The sequence below is a fragment of the Mastacembelus armatus genome, chromosome 6 (assembly GCF_900324485.2).
Source record: "Mastacembelus armatus chromosome 6, fMasArm1.2, whole genome shotgun sequence".
NCBI classification, from domain to species: Eukaryota; Metazoa; Chordata; class Actinopteri; order Synbranchiformes; family Mastacembelidae; genus Mastacembelus; species Mastacembelus armatus.
Window position 1 is genome coordinate 15,775,125 of NC_046638.1, and position 20,988 is coordinate 15,796,112.

Sequence of the window (20,988 nt, forward strand, 5' to 3'; positions counted from 1 at the left end):
ACTACTTAGCGACTGGGTCTGTGATTCTCTGGGACTTAAATTATCGTTACAACATATTGTTTACATCGGAAGTGCGGGACTGTGCGGAAGCTACACCGGCGGAATTTTAGTTTAAAGCCGCTGGAAATACCTTCAGAAATAAGCAGGACTTATTTAAACCTATTGCAGTCTAAATAAGTATGTAAGTTCTCCTCTGTATTTTAGATCATTTCTATGTAAAATGCGTTAGTTAGTGTAGGATGTTGGTCGGCTACAGCAGCAGCTCGGAGGACGACGGTGAAGGGGCGGCTGCGAGTCCAAACAAGAAGAGATGCTCTCCAGAGTGCCAAGGTGAAGGTGAGGGTTACGATGGCTGTCCAGCGAGGAAGAAAGCCAGAGCCGAGGAACAGGTTACTAAAACCAGGTGTGTGTAAGTCCGCATGCTAAATAAAAGCACAGTGTGTGATGTCACCTAGTTGAACTATTTATCAGGTGTCATTTAAGGGAGTTCATCATCGGTGTTTCGAGATTTAATGGTCCACATGGTTTATTCCCCCACCTTTTTAACTTTAAAGCAACTGGACATTGACAGCAGAGCAGTGCTTTCTGCACAGAACAGGGTTTTCTGTTCACCCTCTCTCTCTCAGTGTATGATCATGAAGTCCATCATAGTGTCGCTGTTTTTATATTTTGTGGGAACACGAGGTTTGTATATTAGAGAAACAACTCATACTTCCCATAATTATTCATTCATTTATTGTCTAGATTATATTTAGCTTTATTAATCGCGACTGCTGTGATGGACTGGTGACCTGTCCAGGGTGTACCCCTGCCTTTCACCCAAAGAGAGCTGGGATAGGCTCCAGCAGATCCCTGTGACCCTGGTTAAGGAATAAGCCGGTATAGATAATGGATGGATGGATGAATAATCCTGACCAATAGAAACCTTATAATAACAACTGAACTGCCTAATGCAGAAGTTAATTTGCAAAGGCTGTTTATTCAGTGATCGGCTATAAAACATTCATATGCAGTTTAGTGCAAACAAAACAATTACAGAATGTCAGTTCAATACAGCTGTGTCACAACCCTGCAGATGTTAAATTATTCAGTTGCTAGAGCACAGTAACAATGGTGAGACGTTATTAGCTTCCCATGCAAAAGAATATGTGACTATATACCATCATAAGAGGCTTGATTATTGTACAAGCTGCTTGATACCAGGACCTGAATGTGAAACAGATTTGGTTAAAATAATAATGAACACTTTCACATGTGGTTTTAAAATGTATTTTGGCTTTTGCAACCTTACTTACTGCTGTTACATGTTCCTCACATTTTCAAGTCAAATGCCTTTTTTTGTCATTTCAAACATTTAAGTTACAGTAAACACAGCCCACAGTGAAGTGAGACAGCCTTTCTCCACGAACCATGCTGCTGCATAAAGATAATAAAACAATACACAAGACTACACATATCTAATTGTTAACTAACTGATAATTAACCAAGAGCCTTAAGCTACAGAATGTCGCGCTGTGCGCGGACAGAACATTAGCCAATGTACAAGACAAAGGCACAAAAAGCACAGTGCAGTGTCAACCTAAATAAAAACAGATAAGTACAGATAAGATTTTAACATATGATTACTTCAAAAAACTGTTTGATGAAAACATTTTAACGTAACTTACTGTATGAACCTGTGGTGATGGCCCTGGATGAAAAAACAAAGTGTTGTAGAAGTACTGATTGTAGCGTTACAAGTTTTTAAATGAAACTGCAGACATGTGAAACCACTGTAATTTGGCTCCTGCAGGCTGCCTATCCCTGGCTGCCTCTTGGCCATGTTTCCAGATGATGTGGACACACACACCGAAGACAGCTCTCTTCACAGTGGACGTATCCGCTCCTTCAAACATGAGAGAGGGAACTGGGCCACCTATGTTTATTTGCCATGTAAGAATTATACACAGCATCAACCAAAGACTATTGACTACTCACATCTGGTTTCTTCTCTAAACATTTACTCTCTGTCTCCACATCACACCAGATAATCCTGACGAGGAGTTCAGGGAGTTGCTTGAGGAGCTGCTGGCAGCTGCAGGGGCCTGTGATGTGGTTTTGACCCCACAGGAGGAATTCCACCTTAGTCTATCTCAGACGGTGGTGCTGAGACACCACTGGATCCAGCCCTTTACACAGAGCCTCAGGGCAGGCTTGGCACACTGCAGAAGGTTAGTTTATTTTCTCATGACATGTACACAGATAATGATTTGTCATTTTTACCATAAGGTGGTGGACAAATATTTGTTCAGTCTTTCCTATAATATTAAACTATTACATTATTTGTGTCCTTTATACCAGTGGTACCCATGTAGCTTCTACACAGGTTTGGAATATCTAGGTAGATACTGATAAGATGAACACAATTGTAAAACAAAAGTACATATGAGAGGAAAAACTAAGAAAAAAAGTAGAAGAAAGAAAAATTAAACAAATTCATCCTTGGAGGAAGTGCGACTCTTACTAGACCTAACGAGGCAAGGGTTTAAATCCACATTTACTCTAACAGCTTTGAAGACCAGTTGCGCTAGAGCAGAAGGAACAATAAAAACAGATGACATCTAAAGTTAAATGGATTTTTTATTATACCTGAAATTGTCTGTGCTTCTTGTTGCCAGGTTTGTGTGCTCAGCAGGGAAACTGAAGGTCTATTGTAATACTGAGAGAACGAGGTACAGTCAGAGCTTTTTATTTCTTTTTGTAATCCCAGTACATGTCTCATTCACTTGCCAAATACCTGTAAACTACAAATTCTCATTGTCGCATAGACCATTCAGTTGTTTACTGTTGTTGACTTTACATGTGTGTCTGACATGTTTTTGTTTTAAATCCCTGAGTACAACATCTTCTTGAATCTGACAGCCTCTATGTGGTCCTGACTCCCGTCTGTTTGTCCCCTCCAGGACGTTTCTGAGTATGGAAGTGAGTACTGGGCATGCCCAGTTGTTGGACCTGGTTCGAGTTGTGGACAGAACAATGTCAGAGTTTCGTTTGGACACTTTCTACAAGGTCACTGACCAACAAATGGGTTTTATCTTGTGAGCTCTGTAGATAAACTCTTTCTGTTATTGGAACTATTTATGCTGACTTATACTGAATCTCAGTTACTGAAGATGTGCTTTTGTGTTGTAGCAGCCCTTTCATTTTAGTTGTCAGTACAATACAAAGAATTATCAGTTTCATAGCATTTATATGACTTAAATATTATATATATTATTATAAATATTATCCAGAAGAGTAATGCACATTCATGCCTTGTATCTTATGTGTCCTGTAGGATCCATCTTTCCATGTGAGTCTGGCCTGGTGTGTTGGAGACCTAACAGCACAGATGACGGAGTGCATCGAGGAGTTGCAGGTACAGAGACATTTTCTCTCAGTCCTAAACATTACTATTTATTTTACCTTCTAAACACTGTTCCTGTAGTCCAGGCCATTTTAAGGTGCCCATGTTTGTTTGGATCCAGACCAAAGGATTGGCTAGTCAACACACACACACAGTATTATCTTATCACAAATGTATGCAGCTTGTAATTTCTTCTTATAAATGTCTGCCAGTATATCAGCAAAAGCTTTTCAAACTTGGAAATATTGCTGTTGGCCTCAGTCACGTTCTAAGTTTAGACTGTGTTTTTTTTTATTTATGCCTCAGGTAAAGCCAGAGGCATAAACTGGAGTATTATTACAGCAGTAGCTGAGATAACTGTGTATGGATGACACAGTTCTTAGTGGTTTTGCCTGACAGGCTTGTACAGAATTTGCCAGCTGATCCCTTTTCACGTGTGATTATTTTTATTAAGCGTCTGGTTGATGACCATGAAGATGGACCATTTCTGCTGAGGCTGGACTGCGTGGAGCTGCGCTGCAGGACTGGAAACAAGACTTTCCGCTTCCCCCTCGAGCCCTAAAACATGACACAACTGAAACCTCTCAGGACAAGTCATATCATGACATATTGCAAAAGCAGGGGGTGGAGTCACCAAATCCAAAACAAGTGTGACCAATCAGCTGTCACCATCACAGAGCCTTTTTAATAACTATGTGGTGTGTCCTGACAGACAATCAAGGCTCAATAACAAAAAAATGATTTCTATTATTTTGATACTGTTCAAAAATAAAGTTAGTACTGATTTTTTTTTAAATTACCTTTGCATGCGCCATTAATAATACTAAGAGTTGACTGGAAGAGGCTTTTAGAGAATGAGAAACTGAGGTGACAAGAAAGCCTCAATGAAAGGAAGTGGTGGACAGTACTGAAACTTAAACACAGTCATATTTTATCATTTCCCTCACTGACATGAACACTGAGGAAGTGGGTTCCGATCATTTAATGTAATTATAGTAACTGCTTGTTAAGACAGCTGAACTGTGAGAAAACAAAAATATAACTTTTTAAATTAAGGAAAAACTGAACTGAAGCATGTACTCCACAGGAAAGTTAATAGGAGAAGAGAAGGTAGTATTTCAAATATTTTACTTTATAGAAGGCAACACATGTGGATTACACATTCGTATGACAGCAAATATATCATCTTAGTCTGGCACAGTGAGGACTGGATGGCACAATACAGTCAAATAGGTCTGTGAGATTTTGGACAGAGGGTGAGCAGGATTTAAACTGTTTAACAGCAGTGTAAAGAGAGGAAATAAAAATGTCTAAGAAAAGATCAGAGACATAACATAATGAAATAAAAGAACCCTCATTAGTGCCTGTGTAAAACCAGCCTGTCCAAGCACCCAGCTCAAACCAAACCCGGCCAAAACTGTACTCTGTAGAACAGAAAGTGAAGAAAAACAGCAGATCCTTTGTAATATATGGATAAATGTACCAGGGAGTGCATCCTGACCAGTAAGGCTGATGTAAAAAAAAAAAGAAAACAAAACAGCATTTTTATGGCAAATATGTTATTTTTTCTTTATGAATAACAAAACAACTGTTTCAAAAAAATGCCTTTCACTGTCATTTGACTTTGAGACAATAAATAATTTTTGTTTAAAGTTAAAAATTTGAGCATGAACGCTGTTTTTCGACCTCAGAAATAGTTTGACAAAAAAAAAAAAAAAAAAAAAATTCTCATCGTACACTCATCTTTTACGTATACATTTTTTTTTTTTTTTTTTTTAAATAAATAACCACCTCAAGGTCCCATTGCTAGATTTACTGGTGATTTCATCAACTTAACCTCCTGATGAAGCTGGAACTACAATCTGAAATTCATATCAAAGTTGATACTTAGGCCACATGGGGACAACTGAGCTACCTCCAGAGGAACTGCTCTAAACTCTATTAAAAAGTTAGTAAGACGACCTCAGGTTCAGATTATTATCTACTCATTAAAGAGTAGATGTTTCGAGGTTCTTAAATCCAAGTCCCTGGCTTTTAACTCAATCTTCATGAATGAATAAAGTGAAATCACTGAAAATAAATGTTCATCTCTAAGGTATGGTTCCAGCGCTTCAGCACACAACTCCAAATACTTTATTTGCATGCAGAAAGGTTCAACAAAGATCACTAGGATGAAATGACAAAATGTAGCAAGCTGTTTTAGGCAATATCTGCTCATGTTTCTTAAATTATTCAAAGCACTGAAACAACTGACCTGTTACACTGAGAAGGGTGCAAATACAATATGTCTGCCATAACTGGAACAAGTCAAAGGCGGTCAGAGGCCAGAGGCCATCTCTGTCACAACACTGAGAAAAGAACTGACTCATAAATATTTCAGAAAGTAGCACATAACAATATAACCCCGATTTCTGACGCACATCCCTTATCACAATAACATGAAAGTAGTAGTAAAATCTTGTGTTCTTTCAAATTTTAGACCAATATAAAAGTATTGTATATAGGCTTGATCAACAGTGAACAACCTGACATTAACAAAAATGATATAATTACAGCTATAAAATGAATTTAAAATTTGGATTCTGCAATTGTACTAGAAAATGTCAATACTTTCTTGAGCGATGTGAATGAACAGGGGAGTATTTTGGTAGCCAGAGATACAGGTGAGATATGTCTGTCCCTATCTATCCTTGCTATGGCGGAGTGTGTCAGTGTCCAGTATAAAAGCCACAACCAGCATCAGGGGGAGAACAGCACATTCTTGATGTAAGCTACAGTTGTCGCATTTAACAGCATGTTCACATGTTCGTTCCCTGGAAGTTCTTTTAACATCACAGGCTGCTTCTGCTTTCCTACCCACTGCTTACACTGGAGAGCGCTTCGCAAGTTCACCGTCCCATCTCCGTCACCGTACACCACCGTGGGCTCCACGTCCGGGAACTTGTCAGAGTACTGGAAGGCCTCAGATGTGCTGATGCCACTGCCGTATAAGCAGTGGACAGCCACACCAGGGGGTGTGAGGTCGGCCACCAGAGGCTCCGTGTCCTGCCTCATCAGCCAACCATCCTTAAAACCGGTGTCCATGTAGAGCCGCTGGTAGTCCTGCACAGTGTAGTTGGTGGTGGGTGTCTGCACCAGGACCTAAAGGTGAAGTGGAAAAATGTTTCTCATTGGTTACGTCCTCAAAATGAGCAAGACATTTCCATTTAGTTGTTTCCATTACTCCAACATGGTGATATTTGACTATATGTTGATGTGTTTCCAGTAGGCTGGAGTGGATCATGTAAAATGACCTACTTAACAGTTTCAACATATTTACATTTTAATATGGGGCATTGTTACCTTATAACCTTGTTATGGCAAACATGGCAACAAACATTGCAAATAACCATTTATTTTGAAACATGTTTTCGTCTACTTGACTAATGTATGTCTAATATTCACTCTCCCTTTTAAACTACCTGCTGCAGCTAGTAATAAGATAGATGAGAGAAGAGTTTGCAGGAAACAAAATAATCTGCTAAAAGACACCAACACTGGTTCTATAAAGGTGGTGCTCAGGTGCAGTACTAAATTGAAGGAAAAGTGAAAAAAGAGCAGCTAAAATTATTACTGTGTAGACACAGGAGGGAAGGAAATGATGAATGAATCTGACAAAATGTACATGAACACACACAGACAGACACAGACCTCATCTTTGGGCCAAGTGTGGGCATAGGGGAGCAACCAGGAGGTGGAGACAGCAGTGCGCTGTTGGGAGCGGATCTTCAGTGGGCTGATCACAGGGATGCGGTTATTATCGCCTACAAACAAGAAACCAATCCCAGAGAAGCGAAACTCAGGTGACAATTTTCAGATTAGTACCCTAAACTAGCCACAGGACTAGAATACTACACTGAAGCAGGAACTCTCAGTTTTAATTTGAGGACATATACATGCATGAAGAAAGAACTGAAACACATGCTACACAAAAATACAGTATTACAAATTTGATGCTGTTTAATTCTACAAGGAAACATTTACCAACATGCACAATCTGAAGTAACTGCCTTTTTTGCAATTTGCCACAGCGTCTGTGAAGTAATCTAACAGATGAACAAAGGGTGGGTGAGAGCAGTTACTGTATGATTATGGCTAAAACACCAGCAGCTTCAAAAATAGATGCAGTTTGCAACAAAGAGGGCTAAATGTTTAAAGATTTTAAGGACTTGCAGGTGCAGTAAAAAAAACATTAATTTATATGTATTACTCCTATTAAAAGTTCCAATGCTGTGTAAAAGTATGTATTACTTGTTTTAACAGGGAGTTTAGCAACTAACAAGCTTTCACTAGCAGCACTTCCTTGAAAGGTTAGGCCTTATGGATCACGGCATGTGTGGTGATATTTTTACATTTTGGAGCTAGTTTTATACATTGTCTTGCATAAAGAAGTGTGCTGAGGCCATTGTGAGGCAAGGCTGCTGTGAGCTTGCAACACTATGCTGCTGCTGCTGCTGCTGCTGCTGCTCTCAGGCATGATCATGATTGTAACATAATCACAGCAACATTCATGCAAGAAAGACGCTGGGACTGCTTCGTTTCTACACTTTGCATGTAGAATAGAATCTATATCCTGGTATTTCTCTCTTCTTTTTTTTTTTTTAAATATCTTTATTATCTCTTTATAAGGTTTAAATGTATTAGACATGTGAATGCTCCATCTCTTACAACAACAGACAACAGAGTCAGACTCACAACATACACACGCACACATGAACTGTTTTCATTACTTCTTACCAGAGATGATCACACGAAGGGTCTTGGCCACCCCAGCCCAGGGTGGTCCTATACAGATGAAAGCTTTGATATATTTGTCTTTCCAGGCCTGAGGCTGCTGGTTAAGGAAGTACAAGGTGTACATGTTGCCCATGCTGTGAGCGATCAGCACCACGGGCTCACCAGCCTTTTCTGCCATCTCTTCAATCATCTGCTGCAGTTCCAGAAAATACTCTTTATTCTCATCTGGACAAGAAACAAACAGAGTGAAAAAAACAAACAAAAAAAAAGTTTCCTTTATTGATCCTGATGTTAAATTCCCTGCATCTACAATATTTGGCTGGAGGATTTTTTTTTAAGAGATTTGTAATTTCTTGATTTGAACAGACTTGTTTTCCAAATACATTGAATGTGCTTCTGTCTTTGTGTAGAGCAGCTACAATACTTAGGGAATTGATGTTAATCGGGTCTACATGCCAGCACGTCTGTGTGTGTTTGCTTACTAGGGGCTTTCCTCCAGTCATAGGGAGCCCCTCTGACATCGTCATCCCTGATGTAGCCCCGGTCTACCAGTGACTGCACTATAGTGAAGAAATACATGCCTAAAACGGAGACAGACACATACATATAATGTATCAGATATTTCAGTCTCTCAGCAGTGAGAAAATAATCATCTGACACTTTACTATCTTTCTGAGAATCTATTTAGTGCTTAAGTGTGAGGAGACGTTGAGGATATTGTAATATGTTCACACTTCTCTAAGAGACTTCTTGGTTTTGTGCCTTCAACTCACCCACACTGCGTTTGCTGGGGTCCAGATACTCCAACGAATACGTCTTTCCAAACCCTGGGATGCGGATGTCCACACCTGGTGGTGACGAAGTGGTGTGGGTGGTGCTGTTGTAGATCAACCTGCACACATATACAGTTCTGCATCTGTGGTAAACCACACACACTCAAACATGTCTTACCACAAGGCAACTGAAAGTATTCTTTTTTAAAATAACTTGTTCCGCTAACTTGTATGTTATGTGAGAAAACACAACTTCCCTAACTCTGGTTTTAATCATCTGGACAAGGAACAGAGAACAGATTAGTGACAATTTCTAGAAAAGGTTTATAAAACTACTATAAACTATATGGTTGCTGGATGTAATTACGCTGTTTCACTAAATGTGACAGGGACACAGATAATTACACCTTTGTTGTGTCCATTTAGAACCTAAACATGTATAAATCTCAAACACGACTATTACGTGTCACCAATATAATTTTATTTTGTCATTCAGGTTGTCAAAGTTCTAACGAAGTTGATGTGTGTGTTAGTATGGGGTGGTGGTCTCTATTGTAGATAGCTCAGTTGATTGCTAATGTTTTCCCAGTCTCTGAAGATTTTATCCAGAAAGCTTCTAGGCTAAAGTTATCCTTAAAGCAAGACTATTACATTTTTAAATAATAAAAAAATAAATAAATAAAGGCACTTATTTTGTAAATGTGCCTCATTTTAAGCACAAAGTATTCATAGTTACCTTGCTGTACATGGACTCACTTTAAAGGACAGAGGGACATTGTAATTAGACTTCTGATTAAAAGGAGTAGGCTGTACATATTAAATTGATAATATTAACAATTTAACTTTTGTAATTCTGTACCTAAACATGTCAAAATATATATATAAAAAAAAAACTATTCAAATTTAGTTAGGCATGCTATCAGCATAAAGATCAATTCAACTAGGAGCGAACACAACTAATCAAGATAACTGATGAAGATCAACAAAGCCGTCCTCTAGCTGTAGTCCACAGCTCCCACATTAACATAAACAAGCAATACATTTTCTGAAAACAGTATCTGGTTCTAGTAAAACATTAACAAATAATATGATATAGGTTAAAGGCTAATTGCTGAAATAGAGGCTCACTCAACATGCAAATCTTTTGTAGTTCAAAGCTGAGGGACGCATTAGAGGAATTCTCTCTACTGTCTTCTATACATTGTTGTCTATGGAAGGTTCAACAATCAGAGCTGATTAGTTTTTACAGAAATTCAACTAGGTGACTGAACCCGTCTGCCTCATCTCATATCCTATTAAGACTTGGAATTTGCACCATGTAATTGCTAAATGTTTTCCATTAAAAAAAAAAAACGCTCAGACTAAATATTTAAAAGGTGTTTGACTGCATTTACAACAGAAAAACTGTTAAATATAAAATGTCATTTTCAATATCTCTTAACATGTAATAAAACACAGAATAGCTTCTTGCTAGGCTGTGTTTAGAGAAACTTTCACTCCACATGAAAAAACAGTCTTACCTTTTCACATAAATAAGTGAAGTATGTTCACAAAGTGGGATGGCCATCCAAAACAAAAATTTAAAGCAGTCTCAATTTTTTTTTCCTACATGGCCACGCAGGGACACATTCCTGCATTACAGGAAAAACTTCTGCCATTTATCTCAAGATCATCAGTCAAAAGAAGAAACGGTTGCCACTGTGAAAACTTTCCAGAGTTGTAAAAACTTGTTTGTGAGCTTTACAAACTACTGTGCTGTGTCATACCTTATATTGTCTATCCAACAGTCGATGGCTACAGGAACCAGCAGCTCTAGGTTGAGCCACAGAGTGAAGAAGGAGTCGGTCTTCTTAGAGCAGATGTAATGGACCACACTGGGTTTATCAAGCTTTGCCTCTAACTGGTTTCCCAGATCCCCAGGTACTGCAGAGAGAAATGTGAGCCAATAATTGCCAAGTCACTGTGGTACACTTTTAAGTTTCCAAAAAACTAATATTTATATCAAATACAACAAAAGTACTGAATAACTGGAATAATGAAAACGCTCGTGTTTAAAAAAATAAAAGTATAAACATCTCCACATATTGATGTCAAAGGATGTGGTAATAACTGGTCAAGCTTTATATTCCCACTCTACAAAACTGCCCCTGGCTTTGTAGAACTGCTCAGTAATTCACACATTCCCCTATTAATGAGAACCCTATTCCGACTTGTGGTTCCTCAAATAACTCTGAGTAGTGCTCACAATTTAACAACTTAAAATATTAAACCTTAGAAGTCTTTATTTCCCCACATGAATAATAAGTGTCTTGCCTCTTTACATTGTTCAGTTTCTGTCCTCACTCTGGAATAGGAACAGGTTCTTCTGTTTGCCTCACACAAGTTTAACACGTGTGTTTGTAGAAATGAATTTGAGCATCTGAGATTATCAATATAATAAAAGACAGAACTGCTTTTCTCAAATGTGCCTAATGTCTAATGTGTGTGGTAACACTAAGCAGTTATCTGATAAAGCAAACGGCTGAAGATAAGAAACAAGTAAGAATTTGCTGAATCACCTCATTATGTGGTGAGATATGTTAACATTTGCACAAGCATACACATGCTACATCCACAGCCACAAGTACAAGCTGCCACAGCAGATCCCGGTGGGACCACGCAGTTACACAGACCCTTATCACACAGTCATGTACACAGACAGGTTGTGGTGGGAGCAGGACCAGGACAGATAAGATTCCTCTAAACCAAAGACCCTTTCAGAGAAGGAGTGGAAAAGGGAGAGGAAATGCGTAAATTGGTATTGGCCTAAGCACATGTGTTCTGATTTTCAATTTTCATAAAAGTGAAACATTTTTGTTTGGAATCAAAACAATCTAGAAAAGTCTATTCAAGGTCCTCGAAGACTTGACTGGAAAATCAGACTCTGTCACAGCTCAGTCATATGATGTGGGACTGCTCAGCCTGTAAACAAACGCGCGCGCGCGCACACACACACACACACACAGCTCTTAAATTACTTTACACAAGTTTAAAATGCAGTCTGACCAGCGATCATGTGTTAGCGGCAATTTACTGTGGTCAAAACAAATGTTTTCGGTTTCTGATGAGTCTCCTGACTTGCAGCCGCACCCCGTTTAAAAACATAGCAATACAACGCCGTACTTGAAAGCGAAGCGAAATAAATCAATGACAAAAATGACGCCTAAACTTACACCCTCACTCTGCTTGGCTGTCAGCTTTCGACAGAACACGTATGAATTTATCAAAACATCAACATCTCTACGGCGAATCTCTGCACGTTTTGGTGACATTAAATAATGGGACCGACAGGCCAAACATTTAGAAAAGTTGAAATTTTATTGGTGTTTTTACACATTGGGGAAAAATACGCAGGCCGACTTGAAGACCGTGCAATACGTAAGTTGAAACGTTGTGAGTCTTCCTTCGAGGTTTATATTACATTAGCATCAAGAGACGCTGAATTAAATCTGCTATATTTTGAATAGAGTTTGGCCTAATTGAATATCGCCCACCGTCGCTGATTGAGAGGTGACAGTAAGTCTGCGCAATCACGAAGCACCAGGCGGTGAGATGAACAAAACTAGAGACACAGTAAAATCCCAGAGAAAACACTTACTGAGGACCACGGGGGGTCTTCGGGATGCACACGACTTGTCTCCGGCGCATTTCTCCAGCGGTCTCCCGCCGCCCCGAGCAGAAAACAGCAACAATAACAAACCGACTTGGAGCACACAAGACAGTGCGGTTATCCGGCGCCAACCCGCCATGGCTCCTGATGTCTCATAGCCGAACGACCATATTCTCTGTGTGTGTGTTGAGATCCGTGACAGAGAGAGTCTGGTTCGCTGTTAAATTCCTCTGGTCGTCTGCCACAATTTAACAGCTGACGATGATCAGCGAAGAAGAAGGCACTGGTCACGAGGTCCACAACAGCTTAATCTACCCGGAAACACAACCTGAACCATCCAGTCCAACTCATCGATGTCAGATGAGATCAGACGGACTAATCACATGACACACGAGACCTTTGTGATCACAGATGCTTTATTACAGGTGGTGACGTTCAAAACAGTGTTGGCATGTTACTGTACATGGCAGCATGAAATATCATTGGTTTCATGTGCACACAAACTATTGTGTGTGCCTAAAGAAAAGCGATTTTATACAGGTATCTAAAAACATATAGATCCTAATAGAAATATTACAGACATCATGCACAACAGTAGGCATCTGGTCTTTTCATTACACTCACACTAACTACCAACAGAATATGACAAGTATTTGGCACTGGATGTGCGTATGTGTGTAGGTTAGAATAATAATGATTGATACATCATACATCGAAGGTAAACGAATGAGATGTGGGTATTTTCATAAAGCTGTACTTTACAGGATCTGCAGGCACCAACGGGAGCTCATACTGGAGTCAGCATTTAGTTTAGATAAGGGGTCAGGTAAATCAGCTGGAAGCCCAGATTAGTTTGAAACTGTTACATTTATTCAGGCTAACAGGAGTGCACCACTCCATGTGATTATGTATTTTTAAACATAAATACTATTGTCTGCTATTTAGTTCCAGATGTGAGGTCAATCTCTGTGGGTGTATCTGACTTGCCCTCCAGAATGTGCTGGATTTCGCTGAGCACCCTGTCATGGAATACTATATCAAGGTGGAGGAGGCCTCTGTACTCTGTCACATGGACAGGCTTATCCTGCTGCCCCGCCCAACGTTTGCAGAGACTCATGCTAAAGCTGCTCACCGTGTCGTCCCCGTCTGCGTAAACAACATTCACTGGGTCCACATTGGGGAACTCCTCATCGTAAACGTACGTTACAGGAGTTGGAATCCCTACGCCATACATACACCACACCTCAACACCGGGTGGCTGGAGGTCACTGGTGAGGTTCTTGGTGTCTTCCCACATGTACCTGGAACCAACAAGAGGAGAAGCATGGCACTTAACTCTCAATGGACAGTGTAAAACGAAATTGATTCAACTTGAAGCAGCAGAACAATATATGCCTTTTTTATCCCACATATGCCTCTTTCTTGTCAAAACCTAGAATCCACATTACCCACAATGCAATTTGGTTTGTTTCACTCAGCTGTACAGATTTGGATGTGTCATGCTAGTAGCTGCTCAATCTGCCAGCATCAGGCAGAGATGAGAAGAGGCCTCCACAGGGTCAGCTAGGCTCAATCCTCTTTCAATGCATCTCCAGATTTTTTTTATTTTCAAACTATAATGTGGAAGTAATTTATCAGCCTGCAGCTCCCTCAAGAGGCCAAAACACTTTACACAGCTTTACACATATAATTGTACAGGGAGTACATGTGCATGCATAAAGTACATAAAATACAGACTCCACGCTTGATTGCTCCCAAAGCAGTAATTTACATAACTGACCAGGGTCATGTGTATTTTAAGAGGTAAAAGATCAAAGATGACGACTGCAACTGTGTACTCACTGTTCTTCAAATCATTACAATTTCCAAATCATTTGAGTGGGTTAGGAATATAGTACAGCTATATGTTAGTTACCAGCCATCTTCAAAACCGATGTCTCTGAAGAAGCGCTTGTATTCCTGGCTGGTGTAGTTATAGCTCGGTGTGGAGATGAACACATGATCCTTTGGCCAGACATTCTCAAATGGCAGCATCCAGGGATTAGTTGATGCCATCCTCTGCTCCTCGCGGATCTTGATGTTGGAAATCATGTTGAGGCCATCATTGTCACCTGCAGCGGATAGCATGGCAAAAAATATGGTAGGGGTGTAAATCCTAATATAAAATATAAAATAGTTAAGCATGCAAATATAGTAAGAATATCAAATCAAAACAAGTGGTTGTTTTAATGTTCCACAAAGATTTTTTTTGGGTTTTTTTTTACGTCTTATTTAGTACTCTTTTTGTTGTTGTCGTATTCTTTATTCTACTTTGCCATACCGGATGCCATGACTCTAAGTGCTTTAACAGCACCTCCCCATGGAGCTCCCAGGGAAATGAAGCCTCTGATGTACTTGTCCTTCCAGGTCTGAGGCTGGTGGTTGAGAAAGTAGAGGACATAGTGGCCGCCCATGCTGTGTCCCAGCAGGTAAACGGGATGCTGATACTGGTCATACATCTCCTCTACTAGGCCTTGCAGTTTTGTGAAATACTCTGCATGGTCATCTGTCGGAGTAGAGAGGACAGAAGGCAAACACGCCAGCAAATGGGCACATCAGCACACACAGTCAACATTTGTAATTATATGGAGCCATTTTTTGGTTTGAACATCTGCATGTCAGGATACTATTCTCCTTGTAGCTCTGTTTTGGTCAGGCTGCTCCTTGATTCACACTTTATTTCACTATCCTCCAGCAAATGACTGCCCACTTTTGTGACCAGCTGGTGAACAGAGTATAGCAATTAGCCACATAATGTAAATAGCCAGATATTTCCCCTCAGAAGTTGTTGGGGTCAAATAGAGTGATGCTTATGTTCCCCGGTGTCTGCTGGATGTGTAAATAAGCAACTGTTTCTTCAGCACAATAACTTTATGATATTTCAGTGTTTTGTTTTTGGTTATCATTTCCACTGCCTATGAAAATGATTGGTGCAGCTTTAATATAAAACTACTGATTACAGCAATGTTAAGTTGCTGTATAAACTAGGCTTTTATGAGTAACATATTGTTTTTCCCTTTCATATTTTTAAAAATGGGTTCTGTCATTTTCTCCTCAATATCATCATAGTGAAATGGGAAACAAATACCAACGATACAGGACGTTATCACATAGGACAAGTTGATCAAGCTCCTTTTCCCTTCTAATGTGTGTTTTATACTGCACTTCGAACCTTTTCTATATCTTCTCAAGGTTGATATTCCATTGATGTGTGTGTGTTATGATGATGTGTCAGATAAACTGTGCAAAGCTCTTTTAGTCAACCAGCTCTAGTGGTAGGGAGTGTGTATGTGACGATGTGCGTCTATTTATGTTACTTACTCGGAGCTAATCTCCAGTCGTATGGTGCCCCTCGGACTGTCTCATTTCGGACATAGCCCGCATTGACCAAATGTTGCACCATAGTATAAAAATAACCTGCAAAAAAACAGCAACAGACTGAATCAACAGCAAATGTCAGAGTCTAAAATCAGCTTTGCTTGTTACTAAGAGGTGGGCTACAGAATACACGTATGATATTCAATTAAGATATCTGGTGTACAAATTGACCAGACCTATATGATGTGTTGGACAGAATTGCATAAATGCATGGAAAGACAACAGATTCCACAAATTCTACCCCCCCCGCCAAAAAAAAACAGTACAGTAGTGTTTCTCTCACCAGCCAGTCTGTTGTAGTCAAGATACTCAATGGGATAGGTCTGCCCAAATCCTGGCACCCGCACCTGCACACCAGGTGAGTTGGATAAACGCCGAGTGGTCCTGTTGTAAACAAGTCTGGGGCACGCACATGGACATTCAAGGTAATCTACTTTGGAAAAATATTCCCTATTGCGACTCTAATAATATCTTTAAAAAGAACAGCAATATTTTTGTCTTCCCAGTAGGTCAACTAATTGGCCTTTCTAGTATTATGTGCTTAGACCAGACTGGGGCACTTAAGGCAGCATAGTCAGAAAATCTTAGACCCTTCATCAAGGACGGTAATAGATAAGTGTAAAAATTAATAATACAGTATTGCAAAAACCTGGGAGGCATGGAATAAAAAATGTCATGTATTGGACTTCTGTCCGAGAATCAAGAAATATTTTCCAAATGTGTAGCAACATGTGATACTGTCTGTGGTGCTTGGTTCAAGCACCGGCAGATTATACAGATTTAGGATACAAAATAAAAGTCAGTGTGTGTTACCTAATGTTATCAATCCAGCAGTCTACCCCTATAGGCATGAACATGTTGAGGTCGATCCAAAGGGGGAACCAGTGATCGATTTTCTTGTAGCACAACCAGTGGACCAGTGTCGGCTTGTTTATCGTAGCTTCCAGGCGGTTCCCCAGATTCCCTGGTACTAGACACACAAACACACACATGAGCAGACAGGTCAAATAAACTCTAGGTCAGTGGTGAGTGGTGGAGGTTTCCTCATATGATAATTCCAAGTCACATTTACCAAACTCTCTTAAAGGCACAAATGCACTTGTAGATGAGGGAAGCTGCAGATCTGTAAGGTGATTGTGGGTTCATCATTATAAGCAACTCCTTTCAAATTACACATTGTTATGGAATAACACTTATATAACATTTCATAACTGAATCTGAAGACTCTGGCCATGTTACATTTACTACATACTAGATTTTAGTGCTAAAAACAAGTTTTTCATACATCAAGTATGTCTGACATTAAACTTAATTAACTCTGCTGAAAATTTTTTATTTTGATTAAACAGCTGATTTTTCTCAATGTTTGATTCAAAATGTGAACATTCATCTTTTATTGGCAAATATACCTATGCTCTTCAACTTTACCTTTTTATGCTGTATATATTTTCTTACATTTGTATATTATAACTACACTGCATTATACTTGCAGTATTATATTCTTGCATCAGAACAAAATATATGGTGTCGATTTCTTTTCATGCAGAAAACTAAATTTCTTGTTCCCCAAACTCTGGTTTAACAGTTCATAGTAGTAAAAATATAGACTCCAAGCCAATGCACTTCACTGGCTGTCCTTCACTTGGAAGCCCTCGGCAGTATCTCTGAAGTTGCACATCGACCTTTTCACAGCAAACAATTCGTCATCAACATGTGAGAAGAAAAAATGTCCTGCAGTGAAATTAGTGGCACTAAAAAGTACAATTCTGTAGTAACAATACAATTAACAGATCATTTTATAGATAACAAAAATGTTAAACCAACTTGCTGACTGTGACATGGTGACACCTATAAGCAGCACAGAATAACATTAATATTCTACAGGTAAAAAGAGCATGACAAATATTAATGCGACAGTATGGACTCATGGGTTATCTTTTTATTCACTGTCTTGTCTCCTTAAAGGAATGCAATGATGAGTAACTTATTAAAAGTGAAGGAAAGAGAGGAGACAGAGTAGCTACCCTGACCAGAACAGTGTTAAGGGCCCAATGCAGGGTCTCTACAGGGTCTGACACAGTAAAACAGCTTAAGTGCAGAGGGCTAGTGCACAGCATGACCAATGAATCACGCTTTGGCCTAAAATACAGGGTCAAATGTGCAGAGTACAATGTGCATCTTCAATGATTTCCAATAAGTCAATGCACAGGCAAACATTCAAGGAGATAGAACTTGACACAAGGCCCCAAGATTAGAATATAAAGTGGGTCCCAGGTTAAGGTCCTTATCATGTCTGCAGGCCAAACACCCAAACGGATTTTTAATTAAATGAGCACAAACCAGGCCGCCAGGCATACATCTACCCTGCCCCGCTGGTAACCAAGCCTTTTGACGAAAAAGGCAGAATTTTGATTGAGAATGCTGTTAGTCCAGCATTAAAAAAAAAACTACTACATGAAGCATTAGGCCCATCAGACTTACCGATAATTAGAGGCGGGGTGCTGTTATTTGGTACTGTGGCCTTGGCGTTAGGTGGAAAGACAACGTTGATGATCCAGAATCCTGCGGAGTGATGGAGCCCCAGCAGAAATACAGCCAGTAGCACCGAGCACAGGTGCCCGGCGGAGCCCATGTTTGTTTGGAGCAGCTGTGCTTTCGGGCAGCGTTTTGTCTCGGTGTGCTGTGGAGGGAGGCAGGGAGATACCACAACCCGTTATATTTACCTGCTCTGCATCAAAACTACATGGACCTCTGGCCAACAGAGGGGTGAGAACAACTTCTTAGCCTGTTTGGACACATCTCCCGTTTACAATAACAGCGATTAATCAAATAGTCATCATGTCTATACACAAGATGCAGGACACGGGGATTAAAGCGTGATGTTGCAGTTACCCGTTGCCCTATTGATTCTTCAACATCACACGTATTTATTTACACAACACATGGTAAATGATTAACAAGGAGCACTGACAGGAGAACCAAAACTAGTTTCTAGAAAAACAAGTAGATTTAGTTAAAAAAAAAAAAAAAAAACTTCTTAAAACACTTTTCACAGTGTCTCCAGCGGTTAGCCTATAAAAGTTTAGTATGATTGTTTCCACTTGAATTGAATGGTGCGGCATACTTTAGGCTCATTAAAACATATGCTGAGTTTACACTGTGTAGTAAAATATTTGCATGCGATAACTTACTGAAAAGGTAACGCTTCCACTTGGCAGCAGAGACCAGCTCTGAGTCTCTGGACGGCCTGCGACACTTTTCAGTTCAACTGGTGCTGCCTTCAGGTTTCACGAAAACTCTATGTCTTTGAGAACTTTGTGTGGAAATCACAATAAATAGCAACAGTAACACATGCTATGATTTCACATTATAAGTCAATTTGTAGAATTACATGCATCGTTATATCGTACAGTAACACGTGATGTGGAACTTTATTGTATAAACCATTTCGCTCTGAATTAAGAGGAAAATGTGAAAGACTGTTTTCTGTGTAGCGACTGAAACATGAGTTGCTGCTAAGACTTTCATCCTCTGTAATCCCTAAATGTGCCATTTAGACTGGATAGATATAGCCTACACATACTGATAGACACAATATGCCATATTAACTCTAAATTTCAGACACAGCTTGAATGCAGCATATCAAAGCGTCATCATACCGTGCTGTTACCATGGATACAGAGTAGCAACAGCGCCGCAGGCTTCATTAGCACAGCGGAGCTGTCATAGCCCGTTATTTAGGACATTTCATAACTGGCAGGTCTCAAGGCATCTCTTTGTTTTATGAGGCAGGTGCCAGAAATCACATCCCAAGGACAAAAACATCTACCTATAAACTACTAATTCAGTGTGAGTACGGGCATAATAGAATGTTGAGCGAACTACACACGCCAGTGCCGAAATTTGTTTCCCCCGTGATGTTGTGCTTGTGCCGTTGAGGTTCCTGTCAGAGCAGTGAAGGGCAAACTTAACTTTGTTACTGGGATGGAAGTGAAAGGAGATTTTGTCTCGGAAAAAAACATGTTTATAATAGAACCCTGTCCTATTATTTCATAACTAGTAAAATCATTTTCTAGCTGCAGAACCATGGAGCTTTCTAGTTAACATTTTCTTGGGTGATCTGAGGAAAAATGTTTTAATTTTAAATGCAGGAAATAATAGACTGTTGTCAGTACTGATGTATTTCATGTGCAGTGTTTTGGGGAAGGTTTGTGCTTATTCATATAAAGATTTTTACAAACTAGATATAGCATCTTTTCAAAAAGAAAAAACATGAACTTTCATTGATGATATTTCTTTGTGCGTGTGTCTGCGTGTCATTGCCTTTTTTTTAAACGAAGTTGGCAAACTAGGTTATTGGTTCCTATAAGGTCTCAACTTTCCCAGGAAAAATCAGAAAAAAACACCCGATAAGTTATTAGCCCTCTTCTTTACAAAAGCTTTGTTTAAACTGTGGCTGTCACAGTCAGATACTGTCTTACCTCTTTTTGATCAATAAATATATTCCCACCTCTGTGGGACTAGTTTCTTCACTTTATATTAAAAAATTGCTTTTCAAAAGACTAGTTATAAGTCTTTATAACATAATTATTATGTGTTCTCGTTTACTGTTTAATTAGACTTCACCTTCAACTGGAAATCCAATGATGTAACCAAGCTCCTGTGTCCCAGTTTCATATTGCATTTAAATTGTAACTTGCTTAAATGTATTGAGTTCACACTGGAACAGTTCTAAAATCCCATCCACTTAGATATGACAGTATACTGATTGTGGTTTGTTTTTGAGCGCTCTATCAATGGACAGTATGGTTGTCACAGTGAAGTACACACAGGAAAAACAGCAAAGCTACTTTAAGCTACAACGTATTAAAATACTTTATAGATGCTACAAGAACCTATACGGGGGGTCTTGGAAATTAAGAATCTAATTTAAAAAAAAACATTTGTCTTTGTGTTTATTTGTCAAGAGTTATTCCAAAACCATTCAC

The 20,988-nt window shown here is 39.4% G+C and overlaps 3 protein-coding genes across 4 annotated transcripts; 1 reads left to right on the forward strand and 2 right to left on the reverse strand.

The window, feature by feature from the left end:
* The first annotated feature begins 41 nt into the window (after positions 1–41).
* On the forward strand, positions 42–4,791 carry usb1 (U6 snRNA biogenesis 1). The gene is made up of 7 exons (XM_026311604.1): positions 42–403; positions 1,793–1,932; positions 2,027–2,210; positions 2,658–2,711; positions 2,943–3,048; positions 3,317–3,397; positions 3,840–4,791. The coding sequence occupies exons 1-7, from the start codon at positions 240–242 to the stop codon at positions 3,945–3,947; spliced, it is 837 nt and encodes a 278-aa protein (XP_026167389.1). The 5' UTR covers positions 42–239; the 3' UTR covers positions 3,948–4,791.
* Positions 4,792–5,171: 380 nt separating this feature from the next.
* Positions 5,172–12,907, reverse strand: pla2g15 (phospholipase A2, group XV). Of its 2 annotated transcripts, none has more exons than XM_026311602.2 (7): positions 12,572–12,907; positions 10,701–10,857; positions 8,935–9,077; positions 8,644–8,742; positions 8,162–8,386; positions 7,076–7,188; positions 5,172–6,526 (listed from the first exon to the last, which is right to left on the reverse strand). In XM_026311602.2, the coding sequence occupies exons 1-7, from the start codon at positions 12,720–12,722 to the stop codon at positions 6,125–6,127; spliced, it is 1,290 nt and encodes a 429-aa protein (XP_026167387.1). In that variant the 5' UTR covers positions 12,723–12,907; the 3' UTR covers positions 5,172–6,124. The 2 variants fall into 2 exon arrangements, with proteins under 2 accessions (XP_026167387.1, XP_026167388.1); XM_026311603.2 differs by having other exon boundaries at positions 8,935–9,053; positions 12,572–12,905.
* Positions 12,908–13,195: 288 nt separating this feature from the next.
* Positions 13,196–19,257, reverse strand: lcat (lecithin-cholesterol acyltransferase). The gene is made up of 8 exons (XM_026311574.1): positions 19,192–19,257; positions 18,482–18,680; positions 16,814–16,970; positions 16,284–16,399; positions 15,944–16,039; positions 14,904–15,128; positions 14,499–14,694; positions 13,196–13,884 (listed from the first exon to the last, which is right to left on the reverse strand). Exons 2-8 carry the CDS (start codon positions 18,630–18,632, stop codon positions 13,521–13,523), a joined length of 1,305 nt encoding a protein of 434 aa, XP_026167359.1. The 5' UTR covers positions 18,633–18,680; positions 19,192–19,257; the 3' UTR covers positions 13,196–13,520.
* Positions 19,258–20,988: the final 1,731 nt, after the last annotated feature.

Coding starts and splice junctions, on each gene's coding strand:
- usb1 (XM_026311604.1), top strand. CDS start 240: ATGTTGGTCGGCTACAGCAGCAGCTCGGAGGACGACGGTGAAGGGGCG. Junction 2,211..2,657: donor GGCTTGGCACACTGCAGAAG/GTTAGTTTATTT, acceptor TCTTGTTGCCAG/GTTTGTGTGCTCAGCAGGGA. Junction 3,398..3,839: donor AGTGCATCGAGGAGTTGCAG/GTACAGAGACAT, acceptor ATTTTTATTAAG/CGTCTGGTTGATGACCATGA.
- pla2g15 (XM_026311602.2), bottom strand. CDS start 12,722: ATGGCGGGTTGGCGCCGGATAACCGCACTGTCTTGTGTGCTCCAAGTC. Junction 8,387..8,643: donor TGACTGGAGGAAAGCCCCTA/GTAAGCAAACAC, acceptor TTTCTTGTCCAG/ATGAGAATAAAGAGTATTTT. Junction 7,189..8,161: donor CCTTCGTGTGATCATCTCTG/GTAAGAAGTAAT, acceptor TCTTGTTTGTAG/GCGATAATAACCGCATCCCT.
- lcat (XM_026311574.1), bottom strand. CDS start 18,632: ATGGGCTCCGCCGGGCACCTGTGCTCGGTGCTACTGGCTGTATTTCTG. Junction 16,400..16,813: donor TGCTGGATTGATAACATTAG/GTAACACACACT, acceptor TGCGTGCCCCAG/ACTTGTTTACAACAGGACCA. Junction 13,885..14,498: donor ATCGGTTTTGAAGATGGCTG/GTAACTAACATA, acceptor TGTTGGTTCCAG/GTACATGTGGGAAGACACCA.